The sequence below is a fragment of the Clupea harengus genome, chromosome 4, assembly GCF_900700415.2.
Source record: "Clupea harengus chromosome 4, Ch_v2.0.2, whole genome shotgun sequence".
Lineage (NCBI taxonomy): Eukaryota > Metazoa > Chordata > Actinopteri > Clupeiformes > Clupeidae > Clupea > Clupea harengus.
In genome coordinates, this window is record NC_045155.1 from 21,166,263 (window position 1) to 21,180,365 (window position 14,103).

Consider the following 14,103-nt stretch of genomic DNA (forward strand, 5'->3'; position numbering starts at 1 on the left):
TAGGTCTGATAGATGTAATCTTTACCCCAGAGGCCCCAGACGTTGGTTCCTTTGAAGGAAAACATATCCTCTGCCATGTGTCATGGGCTTCAAACAGGACAGGTGTGGATGAAAAGATTTCGGAACAATATGACAACCTTTTAGGCTTAGATGTTTATTCAGCAACTTGATCACTTTTCAAACTGGCCATATGTAGGTAGAGATGGGTGTTTTTCACATAATCTTCTCATCTGGATCTTTGGTGACCAGCAGGTAGTTTGCCCCTCATACTGCCTTCTATAGTTCAACAAGGAAGGCTCTGATGAGGGTCTAAGTTTGTCCAAACCACAGCTATGTGCTGTTTACACAGTCTGATCATGCTAAATAAAGAGGGAACTCTGTGAGAAGCAACCTTTGCTATTTTATTCATTAGTGTGGAAACCTACCAGTTACAGCAAGTCTGCCACAGTTCACATCATCTCGATGTTTAATTTTAACTTTAAAACTCAATGTTAGAGAGTGAAGTGATACTCCACAAACTCAAGTTCTTTACAGGATCTGAGGCTGTTTTATTATCTTCAAGTAGTCAACAGGGAAAGCAGGGTAAAAATTAAATTCCGTTCAAATTCCATGTGGGTCCACATTGATTTCTTTCATTGAAAACACACATACACAGAACCCTAAGAAATATCATGTAACGTGATGATTTAATTTAGTCTTCATCCACAATAAATACATTTGACAGTAACGTAAATATAAAGTCGAGAAACATGCATGGAATGGAACTCAAAAGAAAGCTGTGTCTTAACAACTGACTGCCTTTGTCTTCTGAGGAAGAATCCCGCTCCACACTCAGCTGACACATAAGGCACTTTAGGTCCAAGAGGCAGCCATTTTGTAAAATCTCATGTTGCAAACTCTGAACTTTGTGCCAATGTCTTCAAGCTATGCAATTTTTTTCACAAGAGAGATACCCCATTAAGCAATTGTTCTGCAACTGTCCCTTAAGTAGTTACATTTGGGGCCTCACAATCAGTAAAAAAGCACAAAACATTCCGAAGAAGTAAACATTGACATTGGTGGGAAAATGTACCTATCTTCACATTAACTTCAAGTAAGCTGGTGTGGAGTAGTTGAAAAGCAAGAAGTCCATCCTGTAGAGGTTGAAGAGCTTCTTCTGGTAGAAGGGACTTATATCCCGAAAGAACTTGGCAGCCATGTCCCCCGTGGTGCGGGTGGTCTTAGCTGAGGTGGGGAAGTGGACCTCAGAGTCCACCCCAGCCAGTTTGAGCACATAGCGAGAGTCTTCAGCCAGTGTCTCATATTTCCCCACAATGTCATAGTGGATGAGGCATGGGTGGCAGAGAGAGTGCACCCGCTCCCAGTGTTCATTAAAGGGCTCCTTCTGCTGTGTCCGCGGGTCCACCAGGTAGTACACGAATTCCTCGAAGGAGACGTCGTCCCCGCGCTCCAAAGACCCACGCTTGGGGTCAAGCCTATGACGCCGTATGATCTTGGTGCCGTAGCGTTTGTGGAAGGCCGTATTGTAGCTGCGCGTGAACTTGTTGCGGTAGGCTGATACCAACCGCTCGAAGGGCTCGCGCACAAAGATGAACTTCAGGTAGCTGCGCAGGCGGCGGTTGATCTCCGCGGCGGAGTACTCGGACAGCGTGCGCAGGTTGCCGGGCACGTGCGCCTCGTTGGCCGGGATGGCCAGCGGCTCGTGGTAGCGCCCCTTGCCCGTCAGGACCATGAGCACGCGCTTCCAGTTGGTGCAGGCCACCTTGGGCACGTAGCAGTACAGCAGGCCATGCTCGTCGTCAACCACCAGGTGGCGCAGGTCCTCTGGGGTAAGCACGCGCCTCTTGCGGGTATGAGAGCGACAGACCTCCTCCAGCATCTCACGGCGGCCCAGCTGGGTAGCCTGCACAGCAGACTGTTCCAGCTTCAGACAGCAGGGGTAAATGAGGTAAATGACACAGAGGATCAGACAAGTGGAGGCAGTTTTTAGGGGTGAAAATGACGAGAAGACGAGAACAGTGTTGACAAGAAGTTTCACACAGATTTCGTTAAAGTTTTACATTAAGGTGGAGATCTTGATACTGTTAAGATTCTGGATAAGCAGTTAGACATAGCATGAGCCTTTGACAAAACACTGTTGACAGCAATGAATCTCAAGGGTCCATCCACAGGCATGCAAGACCCCACAATATATATATAACAATATTTACACTTACAGATCGGGCAGTCTGTAAAATCATTGCTTTTACTTCTTCCACTGAAACAACTTAAAACAAGAATGATTACAAATGACAAACATTCATTAAATCCTCAATCCTCAATCAAAGGGTGAGGAACTGAATAATTGTACCTTCCAAGTCAAGAGATAGTCATAATGAGTAATGTGATAATGTGGTAATTAACTGATCACCCTTTCAGTGGTATTTTTTTTAACATTAGATCAATCAATATGTCCTGGATTCCTGAGGCATACCAGGTGTGTGTGTGTGTGTGTGTGTGTGTGTGTGTGTGTGTGTGTGTGTGTTGGGGGTGGTGGGGGATGTGGAAGGAGGAGTTTTGTTTTCTTAGTAATTTCAGTTTTTCCCTCTGCTTGAACTGCCGAACCCCCCCCCCCCCCCCCCCCTCACACACACAACTACCATCAAGGCATGCTGGAATACCCCCGGGCCACTCTATGAACCAGACTGAACCCAGAGCCCCCGACACACACTTTTAGAAATCATACATTTCACTGCGCACTCATCCATTATACATTTCACTGCGCTTCATAACATCAATATTTAGGCAAGCATGGTACTACTGATGGCAAAATGCTAATCTTTAAGAAGTTTAGTTTAAGGGATGTAAAATGCTGTTATGACTGACTGGAATGAATGACTGTTAGTTCTGTTACCTGATCATTGTTGAGCAACGTCTGTAGAGGGCTTCTCCGGGATTTCCCTGTGAAGTTCGTCCTTGCCCCACCAAGTGCAACCACTGCCAGCACAGACACATGCATACAGACCAGGGAAGAAACACACAAAAGAATGATTGGTCAGAAACATGCAGATGAGTGCACCAAGTCTACAACCCTAATTCACTCTTTACTTTGTGCGTGTCTGTATTTCAGGAGCAGCATTATCTATTCTTATTCAAGAGAAGCAACCCAGCTCCAAACCCTGTACAGTGCACAATGCAATTTAGTCCAGCTCCAAGCACCCTGTACAGTGCACAATGCAATTTAGTCCAGATCCAAGCACCCTGTACAGTGCACAATGCAATTAAGTTCAGATCAAATTCTTCACCATTTTTCATACTTTGCAAAAGAAAATACGATCTACTCCAGTGGGAGCAGATACCCCAGTTGTGGGCTTGCAACTTGGATGACATAGTTATTAACTCATAAAAGACTAGAGTATTTTGCATTACTATTTAATGTGAAACATATGGAGGTCAGTGGGGTCTATATTATTCCACCAATTACTGACTTTCTTGACTCTGTCACCTTGGTGATCAGCCATAAAATCCCTCCCTCAGATTTACATTCTCTATAGGAACACTTTGTTCCCTTCAGCAGTCCAAGTCTTCTCCCCTACACTCCCCTCCCATCCTCCTATCCTCCCGCCCTCAACCCCTCCAGGCGAGATGCATGCCTGTGCTGGAGCTGGGGCTCGGGCTGCTGCGGAGCACATGATTGGTTTAGCATGTGTGCCAACAGGGTGAGAGGAGTCACTCCACCTAAAATAGAAAGACAATGACAGAGATGGCGACCAAGGTGAGGAGGTGAGTGGTGGAGGGGCTTAACGGAGCAGAAGGTCCGTGACGTGGTCAACGAGGCAAGCAGGCAAGAGAAGAGGGGTGGGGGGAGGGGGTGGAATGCACTCACTGCCCTCTATGTGCACATATGAAGGGGTGGACCTGGAGCTGTATAGCTAAGATTCACAGCTGTTTATATAGCACTGCATCATACAGAGTTCACTAACACAGAGATGCTGCATTTAACTGAAGGCTAGACAGGGCCAAAGCATGCAAACTAAACTGTGACTGGGTATGGAAGCCTTTCTTAGGGACTGCCGACCACCACACACATAGATGACATGAGCAACATTAGGTTGGCAGACAATTATTAGTCAATATCAGAATATTTGCAGAGAATCACCCCTGATCTTGAGGAAAGCCTACAGAATAAACATTTTGTTTGTTCACCTGACACTGAAACTGAATGCTGATGCAATCTGTGGCATGAATAGTTCAATGTGAAAGAGTTATACTGAGCAGACGCATTAAAACCTTGGTTATAGCTTCTGTGTTTTTAAAGGCACAATGCCAAAAGGGCTATACTTCGTTATGAATTAGAGGGAACAATTTAGAGGCATTTTATAGTTATTAACAATCATTCATGAACCAAAAGGGGTTCACTCGGACCATGCTGACCTAAGGATATCTGTACTTTTGTGATCAAATAAGCTAACAAAACAGTGATTACATTTATGTCTGACATTGCATTAGCATGTATTATTTTTAACCCAGTCTAGAACTAGTTAGACATACATTAAATCAAATAATACATGTGATACATTCAAATAATCATGTAAAAGCTGTATCAGATAAACATAATCAGAAAAACCCATGCACAAATACCAGGTCAATGGAGGATGTAATTAGGAATAGTGGTCATTTTTCATTGCTCATGAAATCCATCATCCATCATCAGGGTTAACATCCATTGCAACAGCGCAGAAAAACCTTGCTCAGGCCTAAAAGTGCTGACAAATATTTATCTTATCTGATAACATTAAAAGGAAGTGAGGAAAAGACACTAACTTGTCACTGCTGAAAATAACTAATCATAATAGTTTTTAATACTGACGACAGAACTACTATACTATACTAACTGAACCATAACTAACTGAACTGAACACGGAACACAGACTTAAAATATTAAAAGTCTAATTTTGACCAAATCATATTGTCTGTGTGGTGTATGACCTTGATTCACAATATACTTAACAGTTGTATCGTAGAGGGAATGACATACACCCTTAGGTGACTTCACAAATCTGGAACTTCTCAGGTTAGTCCCTGAAAAATTCAGTCATTGTAAGTGACAACGAGTGGCCCCGAGAGTTCAATTAGTATGCACGATGAGCACAGCCTTAGTATGCACGATGAACACAACCTTAGTATGCACGATGAGCACAGCCTTAGTATGCACGATGAGCACAGCCTTAGTATGCACGATGAGCACAGCCTTAGTATGCACGATGAGCACAGCCTTAGTATGCACGATGACCACAGCCTTAGTATGCACGATGAGCACAGCCTTTTGGAGTCAGCTGAGGCAAAGCGGCCTGGACAAAGGAAGCCTGCTGGAGCCCTGAACAGGATTACTGCCACTGAGCGTGGTATAGAGTCACCCCCCATCTCAATTCCATTCATTCTAATAAATGCTCAAATATGATGTCCAGTGTGGGATAATGGGTGTGGGACTGTGTTGAGGATGTTTAAGATCAGACAAACTAACCTGTGATGTGAAGGGACGCCACATTTCTTCTGAGTGAATAAGAGCTGAGACACTCAGCTGTAGATCTTATCTTTCATCCTCTCCATATACGGAGTTCATAAACCCTCTGAGCAAACACGTCAGTGACATTTAAGATGAAGAGGCCTCAGTAGAGATAAGACATCACCCAGATCAGGCTGCTATGTTGCAAGTCATGCAAAAATTGCAAAGTGCTGACTGACAGTAATACGGACTGATTTGTACTTCTAGCTTTGTCCATCAATGGCTCCTTCGGGGGAATTGTGCAAGATCTCTCCTGTCAAGCACGAGGGCCTGTAATATTATATATCACAGCCTCTTAAGGGGGTGAACTAGAGAGAAAGGGGGAATGACAGAGTAGAGCATATGACAGAGAAAATGAATCAGGTGAAATATAGATATCCACTTCTAATGTAGTTGGACCTTATATAGATATGCACTTCTAATGTAGTTGGACCTTATATAGATATCAACTTCTAATGTAGTTGGACCTTATATAGATATCCACTTCTAATGTAGTTGGAACTTATATAGATATCCACATCTAATGTAGTTGGAACTTCAAAAAGACCTTGTGTCCGTGGACATGAAGCCATGTGCTAAGTTCTACACTGAAAGGGTTACCCACTCACTCACTGAGCTGTGAGTGATCAGGAAATCATCGGCGATGTCATTTATTCCATGTTTATTGTAGGAATAGGTTTTGGATGCAGACTTTGCATGTTTCCAGGAAGCAAGTCTGTGTCTGAATCTACAGAGCCTATCTCCATTATCACCACTCATAGACACTATTTCCATGAACAACACTCACAGTGTACTGTGGACAACATGCATATAAGCAAAGAGCTATACTGTGCGTATACTCTCATGAGTATAATCATGTTATTCTCTATCTCAGGTGCTCTAGTACAGGGCCTGGGAGTTTGAGTGGTTCTATGCAGTATCTTGGTAGTCCCTCAGGAAGCTCTTCTGTGGATGCAGATCTCGTTGCTCCTAAGATCTGTTGGAACCATTTACCAACTTGGGTGTTATGGTCCTGAGTACTCCCATCATGCCTTGCTAATAAGAATGTTATGGCTGTATTGCGTTCACTCCTCTGTTGTCTATTTTCCACAGGAAGAGACACAACAAGGCTAGGTGACTGCTTCCGAATAGGGAATTATGTAAAGACCATCCACATGAGGGCAATGTGTGATCATATTCATGCAGGCAATCTGTGCAGACATGCATATCTATTCATTTGCAAACTCATTTGTAAACTCATCAGGGGGGAAGCAGTGGAGGAAGCTTTGTGGTTTCATGAGTGAGCAGTAGTCATGTGAAAGAAAGGGGAAGAGAAAGAAAGACAAAGAAAGAATGAAATAAAGCTATAGAAGGGGAGAAAAGAAAGATGGGTTACACCATATAACTATTGACTGATGGCATCTTTGACAAATCTTTCGGATGTTCCATTTTGACTGAAAGAATAGTGCCCCTGTCAGTCAAGGATGTATGGTTAGAAAAACTCCCCATGGGGTTTCACTTTTGAAGGCCAGGGGCCCAATCAGGGGGAGTTGCACTCACTAGTAACAAACCAAACGATTAACGATAAACCTTAATAGTCAATGTGAAGTGACAGCGCCTGGGATGTCATGTACGTTATAAAAGCCTAGTTTTCAGAATAAATGCTTAGTTGTCTGTGTTGTTTGTGTTTTGTGGTCCTAAACCCACAATCTGTTCCATAAAACACATTCATCCAACATGCCCAGACAGTTAAAACTAGTCACACTTCTCAAAACATCTCACTTGAGCAACAAATCATTTTTCATACTCTTCACTAATTATTTCACATTAGCAGGATGACAATTCACCTCATGTGCTCTTGGTATGGCCTCAGTAAGCCTATACAATAGGCCTACACTTTGAAGTTTCACCCATCCTGATTAAATTACCATCAATCACTGACATTAAGGATACCCCGTTTTACAACTGTTAATAGACAGTTGGCCCAGATCCTGACAAAAAAGCAAATTGTCTGCCTAACAAGATTCTGAAAAATCTTGACCAACTTCCCCAACAGTAGGAAAAAGAAAACATTATCTATAACGGAAACATGGTGGAAAAGCTGACCTCTTCTTCTAACGTTACACCCACTAACCATGCGACATTTGACTGTCACTTTAGTGTGGCGACACTTTTTCCAAATGTGGGGTTGGCATTTTAATGGGGGTCTCAAGCTCTCCAAACATTTCTTTCACTTATTGCAGGTCACTTCTGACTACTGTATGCTCATCAGAGCCAAATTGTACACACTAGCTGTAGTTAGTCTTTGGAGTTAATATTACCTTTGGAAATCAGGATGATACATGGCCTAATGCGACATCCAGTCAAATTTCAAATACAGATAGAACGGACAAAGACAACAGCTAAACAGATGCTTTGTTTAAAAAGATTAAAAACTGAATACGAAACATAGCCTTACTTACCAGATCTAGAACTGTTCTGGAAATACAATATAAGAAAGAAAAAGGAACCCAGGCACGTTGCCAGAAAAAGTCGTCCCGCTTTGGTCTTTCTCATCCTTATTCTCCGAACAGAATGAGCCCAGCCGTCGTCCAAAAGTGCCTCATGCGAAGCAATCAGTCCGATGCTGACTCACGGACGAAATCTCCATGTAGAAAAGTAGCTTCTTGGTGATTCCAACTAAACTTACAGTTCATCAGTAAAAAAGCCTATTCTCAAAATCTTACAAAAGTTAAGTTGTATCCAAAAACCTACATTCTCGATGAATGTAACCAGTGCTGTGGAGGAATTGTTAATAGGCTGTATTCGTGTAATACATTTCGTCTTGGTCTGTGTAAAATTCTTTTGACAGTTAAAATATTGCTAAATGTTGCCGCCTCTCATCATTCTTGTTAGTTGTCTTCCGCTGTCAAAATGTGACTTCCCCAAAACATGGAGGGCACCGTTTCAAAGTTTAAACCATGACGTCAGTCCCCCCGCTAGTCAGAGCCACAGCCAAGGGCTCTCCCTAGATTGAGTTGCCATGACCGCCTCAAAAGCTAAATCAGGTTATGCTGCTTAAATGTTTCCACGATATAAATGACAGTGAACGATAATAATTTAACAGATAGGTTAAATAGCAGCCTTGCGTAAGAATATGTTCAAGAGCACAGCTGACAACAAAAATAATTAGATGCCGGCTATCACACTGAAAGTAGCGGAAACAGAAATGTCTATCTACTCCGTGAGAGCGTAGACCTGCCTTGTTGTAGCGACATCTGGCGGCATTGTTTTCTAAAACGAGAAATATTGACTACAATCATTTTGTAACACACAAAAAAAAGTAACTCTGAAGACAACATAAAACACGACATTACATTTATCTTTATTAGGCTATACGACACATGCACTATATTCCTTTCAAAACAACAACTTGAGGATTCAAGGCCCATACACATGTCTATACCATTGTTGTAATGCTTCTCTTTTCAAAGAAGTGTCAGGTTCATCCAAGAGTTATGGAAAGGAGGGGCTGTGTGTGAGTTTTCTCAAGAGGTTGTGACAACTCCTCATCTCTGGCCCTATCTTCCTACATATCCTACCTTCCTATATTTTTCATTCATGATGAGAAGGCTACATTGGTTGATACACAAGACATCAGAATCCAAAAGAAAAGCAAGTTTGCACTCAGACAAGAAACTGAATGGAATAGAATATATATGTTTATGTGCTTTAACATATCTTAAGCAAAGTTTTAAAAATAAGACATTTGTCAGGGTGGTGATGGTAATGACATTCCCAGAAGGATTGGGAGTAGTGGCACTATTCGACATTGCAATCAGACTTTTTAAGGTAAGTGGGTAGTGCTGCTTCTGTGGGGACTGGGTAATATTCCCTTGGCTGACAGTTCTCTGTAATGCTTAGGGAAGCGAGCCTTCAACAATCTCTCCTCTAGCTGAGAAGGTGGGCGGCTGACCGGGACTTGGAGAGAGTCAGTCAACACATAACGCCTGAAAAAATTATTGAAAGAACAAAAAGCTTTCCTGAAAGTCCTCCAAGTGAAAAACACATCCCGATGTTTAGCTGTAATTTATTATTCATGTTATGCATATATTTACTGTTGTTTTACTGTTGTTAAAGACAATTTAGCAGTCTGTGATATTCTCAACAAACTGATGGAATGAAATACACCAATACAACAAAAACAACTTTATCATAATTATTCCACAGAAGAAAGGAAGATTATTATCTGTAATGAGTCTACATTAAACAGCCATTCTATAATGCCATGCACATATTACAAACTCACCCTTTACTGGGAATGGATGCGGAGTGAGGTCTGAGGGGTAGAACTATGTTCTGGCTTTGTGAGCCCTGCGCCCGCCTACTGGAACAGTCACATCTCTGGGAGACAACGGGCATCTTGAGTCTGATCAGAGACATGACCAAACATACACACACACACACACACACACACACACACACACAAACACACACACACACACACACACACACACACACACACACACACATATCATAACAATAAGTAAATAAACAACAAAACATGACACTTTTTAAGCCCAATACAGAACAGAGCAGAACAGACTCGACTGGAGAGAACATCAGTGTGTATCAATACTTTAACATGACACTGAATATGATGGATTCCACTCTAAATCAAACCTGTATGGCTGATCTGTCTCTAAGCCCTGAGTATAAGTGTGAGCTCTCTGGGTAAGCTGAACCGGCATAGCTCCACGGCTGCCTGGAAGGCCCTGGCCCTGGTCTCTATCACAGGGCGGCTGGCCAACTGCACCCGGCCCCTGCTCACTACTGAAGTGACACCATGTGGGTCCTAGGAACAAAAGGCAAAACATCAGAATGTATGCTATTAATACATTTTTAATATCTGAAGATTACTTTATATTAGGGCTGTCAGTGTTAACGCGTTAATCTATGCGATTAATGCGGCCGCGATTAACGCGATAAAATATTTTAACGCAATTAACGCAACTTTAATGCCTTTATTTGGATAGGACATGAAGTTATGACAGGAAGCGAGGCGGAGAGGTGGGGAGAGGATTGGGAAATTACATCAGGCCAGACTTGAACCTGTGTCCCCTCGGGCAATGTAGCCTGTAAGTAGGGGGCTTGGCCTACCATTTTATGGGAGCGATGAGGGACAGGTGGGGCTTGAATAGCCCCCCTTGTTCAAAGTGGGGAATGACAGAAAAAGTTTGAGAACCACTGCGGTAGTTGAAGATGGAGAGAGCTGAGGGATTGTTGGGCGGAAAGTCTCTGTTTAAGAGCCAAAATGACGGAACAATCGACAAAACTAAAGTTGTATGTAGCATTTGTCAAGCTGAATTTAGCTATCACAGAAGCAGCTCGTCTTGAAGTTATCACCTTAATGCAAAGCACCCGACAGAAAGCTAGATGTCCCAGGTTAGATGATCGCCAACCCACACTCCATGACTTCGCTAGGAAAATAACTAGACCAGTCCGTGAAAAGGTTGCCATTTGGGTTGCCGGTGACTGTCGGCCCATCAACATAGTTGAGGACAGTGGGCTGATTGAGGTGATTCGAATTGCTTCAGGGGAAATTCTTACGATTTACCGTCGAGGGGCACCATTGTGTTTAAAAAAAAAAATACAATTAAACAACAGTGTCTAAAATACACGCTGTATGAAGTGATTGCTCGATAATTTATCAGATTTAAAAATGTGCGATTAATTAGTTAATTTTTTTTAATCGATTGACAGCCCTACTTTATATATCTCATTGGTGATTGAGTATTCTTTTATGAATGCTAAATAATTCCATTGTGTTGATATGTGCCTGTGTGCATGACATTTGCTATCTTTACCATCGGGTCCTGTATTGATATTCCCACAGAAGGCATGGTATGGCTGCCTAACCAGCTGCTGAAGCCTTTTCTGCTCAAGGTCTGCCCTCTTCTCCCGGACCAGAGACTGCCTCTCCCTCCGCACCCTTTGTAGGCTCATCTGTCTGGTGAAGAACAAGGAGAAAAGCAAGTTTGTGTATTGCCAACACCACTGTCATACAAACGTTTTCACTGTCATACTATGTTTTTAACCTTGTTAACATGTCCATATGGTGTTTTCTTATATGATACACGACATATCATGACGGAATTAAGCAGTCTTAACGCCATGGCTGAGTATTTCCACCTTGGAACTGCAGTGTACCAATGACACTCAAACACACGGAATCAGGCAGCTTAGTTTCCATACGTCACATACCTAAGGAACCAAACCTGTGAACTTGCAGGGTGGGGCCTTATATATCATTAGCACAAGGCTATGTGGAAACAAGAACTATCAGAGGAGAAGCAGACGAGGCTAATTTGCATATTCATAGCTCCGTAAATACTAAATGAGGCAAACGTGTAGAGTTACAGGCTATTTTAAGGCCACGAAGGGATTTATTTGGTGAAAAAGCTAAATATGTCATTTTGAGGAACCCAGATGAGTTTTAGAGATTTAATCAGGGCCAGGAGAGGAACTTTAAATCTGCCTCTCAGTGTGACTCAATGTGACTCAATGGAATAATGTTCAATTATGTTCGAAATCGCCCTCTCTCTCCCTCTCACACCGAAGAATCTCATGGTCGATCCAGTTCTTAGTACTCTCATCAGGCTGCTTCTTCCTGCGCAACATCTTCTCGGCTTGAGGTGGTAGAGGTTCGTTTGAAGCCTGTTTTTGGGAGCTAAAAACAATTGACTTTAAAACTGTGAAGACGTCTCACTTTCAAATGTTCTATTCATAATTTTCTTTAAATAGTATATATTTTTAAAATAATAATAATACGTACTTCACATTCATTGCAGCGGCTTTGTCAAGATCCTATTGGGGAGAAAGAAAAATTCTTACTTTACTGAAAAATATGTAAGCTTTTATCAATGTCAGTGTAAACTGCGAGACATGATGAGACAAAGAAATGATAATGAGGTTCCTCACATAATATACAGTACCATCTCCTGCATTTGAATATCCAAATAAAATACCCATGTCCAAAACAATGAAAGTGATGAAACACATGTTCTTTTTTGAATAGAATGATTAAATATGATGGATGGTTCTATAATTATTTGTATGTGTTTATGACACACTGATTTCCTACCACAAAGCCGTTACACAGCATGCTAAATCACTGAGCAGTAAAACTACAGCAGCTGAATGTCCAATCATATCTATTGTTGATACAATTAGGTTGTTTACCAAAGCAGATTCTTAGAACACTCATCATAGTTCATTTTTTTCTCATGAGCACAAAAGATGCCCAAGGGGTCATGACATTAGACACAATAAAGACAGATAGGCTCCTTGTCTATCAAGAACATGTGAAACTATTCACATTCACATATAATAAATACTGCATGTGGTGTCCGTGAGCATGTAAATATTGTTCTGACAACAGTTTGTATACACTGAGATGAGTGAGATCCTGTTTTGCATTTGCTTTACCTGATTCATTTATACGTCTGTGTTGACTAGGATATATATGATCTTATGATATGTTTTGGTGGTAGATTTTCTATGATCTACTGTGTTTTTGATTTCTTCACAATTTGAAGATTTCCAGGCATGGTGGATCATGGGTTTCAAAAAAGTACCTTACCTTATCTTTGCCCTGCTCTGATTCTGTACATTATCATAACATGTTTGCCCTGCTCTGATTCTGCTGCCTGTATATCTCAATCATTGTCATCAGCAATTACATTTCTAGCTCTTACATCTGATTCATCGGTGCTGGCACTATCATCGTCTCCTCCCTCGCTCAGCTCTGAGCTGCTGCTCCTGCTGCTCCTGCTGCTCTTGCTGCTCCTGCTGCTCCTGCTGCTCTTGCTGCTCCTGCTGCTCCTGCTGCTCCTGCTGCTCCTGCTGCTCCTGCTGCTCCAGCTGCCCGACAGCTCCTCAGAGCTCTCTTCATGCTCACACACCTCCACCTTCTCCTGCTTCTCCACCTGCCTATGGAGCTTCTCCCATCCCACAGCTATCTCAGCCTGGCTGATTGGCCCCTGCTTCTCCGCCTGCCTATGGAGCTTCTCCCATCCCACAGCTATCTCAGCCTGGCTGATTGGTCCCTGCTCCTCTAGCCTTGGCTCTCTGACCACGGGCTCTGCATGTAAATCTCCCTCCCTCCTTTCCTCCTCATCTTCAGCGTGCTCCTTGGCCGGCTGCTCTGGTGAGACATCAGTCTGTGTCACATCTGCACCTCGACTTTGTTTCTTCCTCACCATCAAAGGAGTCCCAGCTGCATCAGTCTGTTTATCTGGCACTTCCCCCTTCCTCTGGCGGGAATCCACTAACTTACACAGACCTATCCAGCAAGCACACAAAAGCTATTACAAACATTACCACACAGTTCAACCTCATCATACCCATATAAACAAGAGATTTTGAACTACTCTTCACAGAAATGGCAGGTGTCCATTCTCTCAAGTGCATCAACATGTTCTTTTCACTTAGCAGAGATGTAGCATGAGTGTGGGAGAAGATTAAGCATGCTTAGTGGAAAATGAATGAAAAATAAGTAGGAAAATAATGCATCTGTTATGCCTCTCTGCTGTCAAAAC

At 42.5% G+C, this 14,103-nt stretch overlaps 1 protein-coding gene across 2 annotated transcripts; it reads right to left on the reverse strand.

The window, feature by feature from the left end:
• Nucleotides 1-138: 138 nt before the first annotated feature.
• Nucleotides 139-8,686, reverse strand: si:ch211-236h17.3 (carbohydrate sulfotransferase 11). 2 transcript variants are annotated; one of them, XM_012820827.3, is made up of 3 exons: nucleotides 7,987-8,686; nucleotides 2,894-2,976; nucleotides 139-1,924 (listed from the first exon to the last, which is right to left on the reverse strand). In XM_012820827.3, the coding sequence occupies exons 1-3, from the start codon at nucleotides 8,078-8,080 to the stop codon at nucleotides 1,079-1,081; spliced, it is 1,023 nt and encodes a 340-aa protein (XP_012676281.1). In that variant the 5' UTR covers nucleotides 8,081-8,686; the 3' UTR covers nucleotides 139-1,078. The 2 variants fall into 2 exon arrangements, with proteins under 2 accessions (XP_012676281.1, XP_031422612.1); XM_031566752.1 differs by lacking the exon at nucleotides 7,987-8,686 and adding an exon at nucleotides 2,217-2,266 and having other exon boundaries at nucleotides 2,894-2,977.
• Nucleotides 8,687-14,103: the final 5,417 nt, after the last annotated feature.

Excerpts from the sequence above, each read along its gene's own strand:
- si:ch211-236h17.3 (XM_012820827.3), bottom strand. The coding sequence starts at position 8,080 with ATGAGAAAGACCAAAGCGGGACGACTTTTTCTGGCAACGTGCCTGGGT. Across the intron at positions 2,977-7,986 it reads CCAGAACAGTTCTAGATCTG|TGGTTGCACTTGGTGGGGCA; the intron begins GTAAGTAAGGCT and ends CTGTGCTGGCAG. Across the intron at positions 1,925-2,893 it reads CGTTGCTCAACAATGATCAG|CTGGAACAGTCTGCTGTGCA; the intron begins GTAACAGAACTA and ends TGCTGTCTGAAG.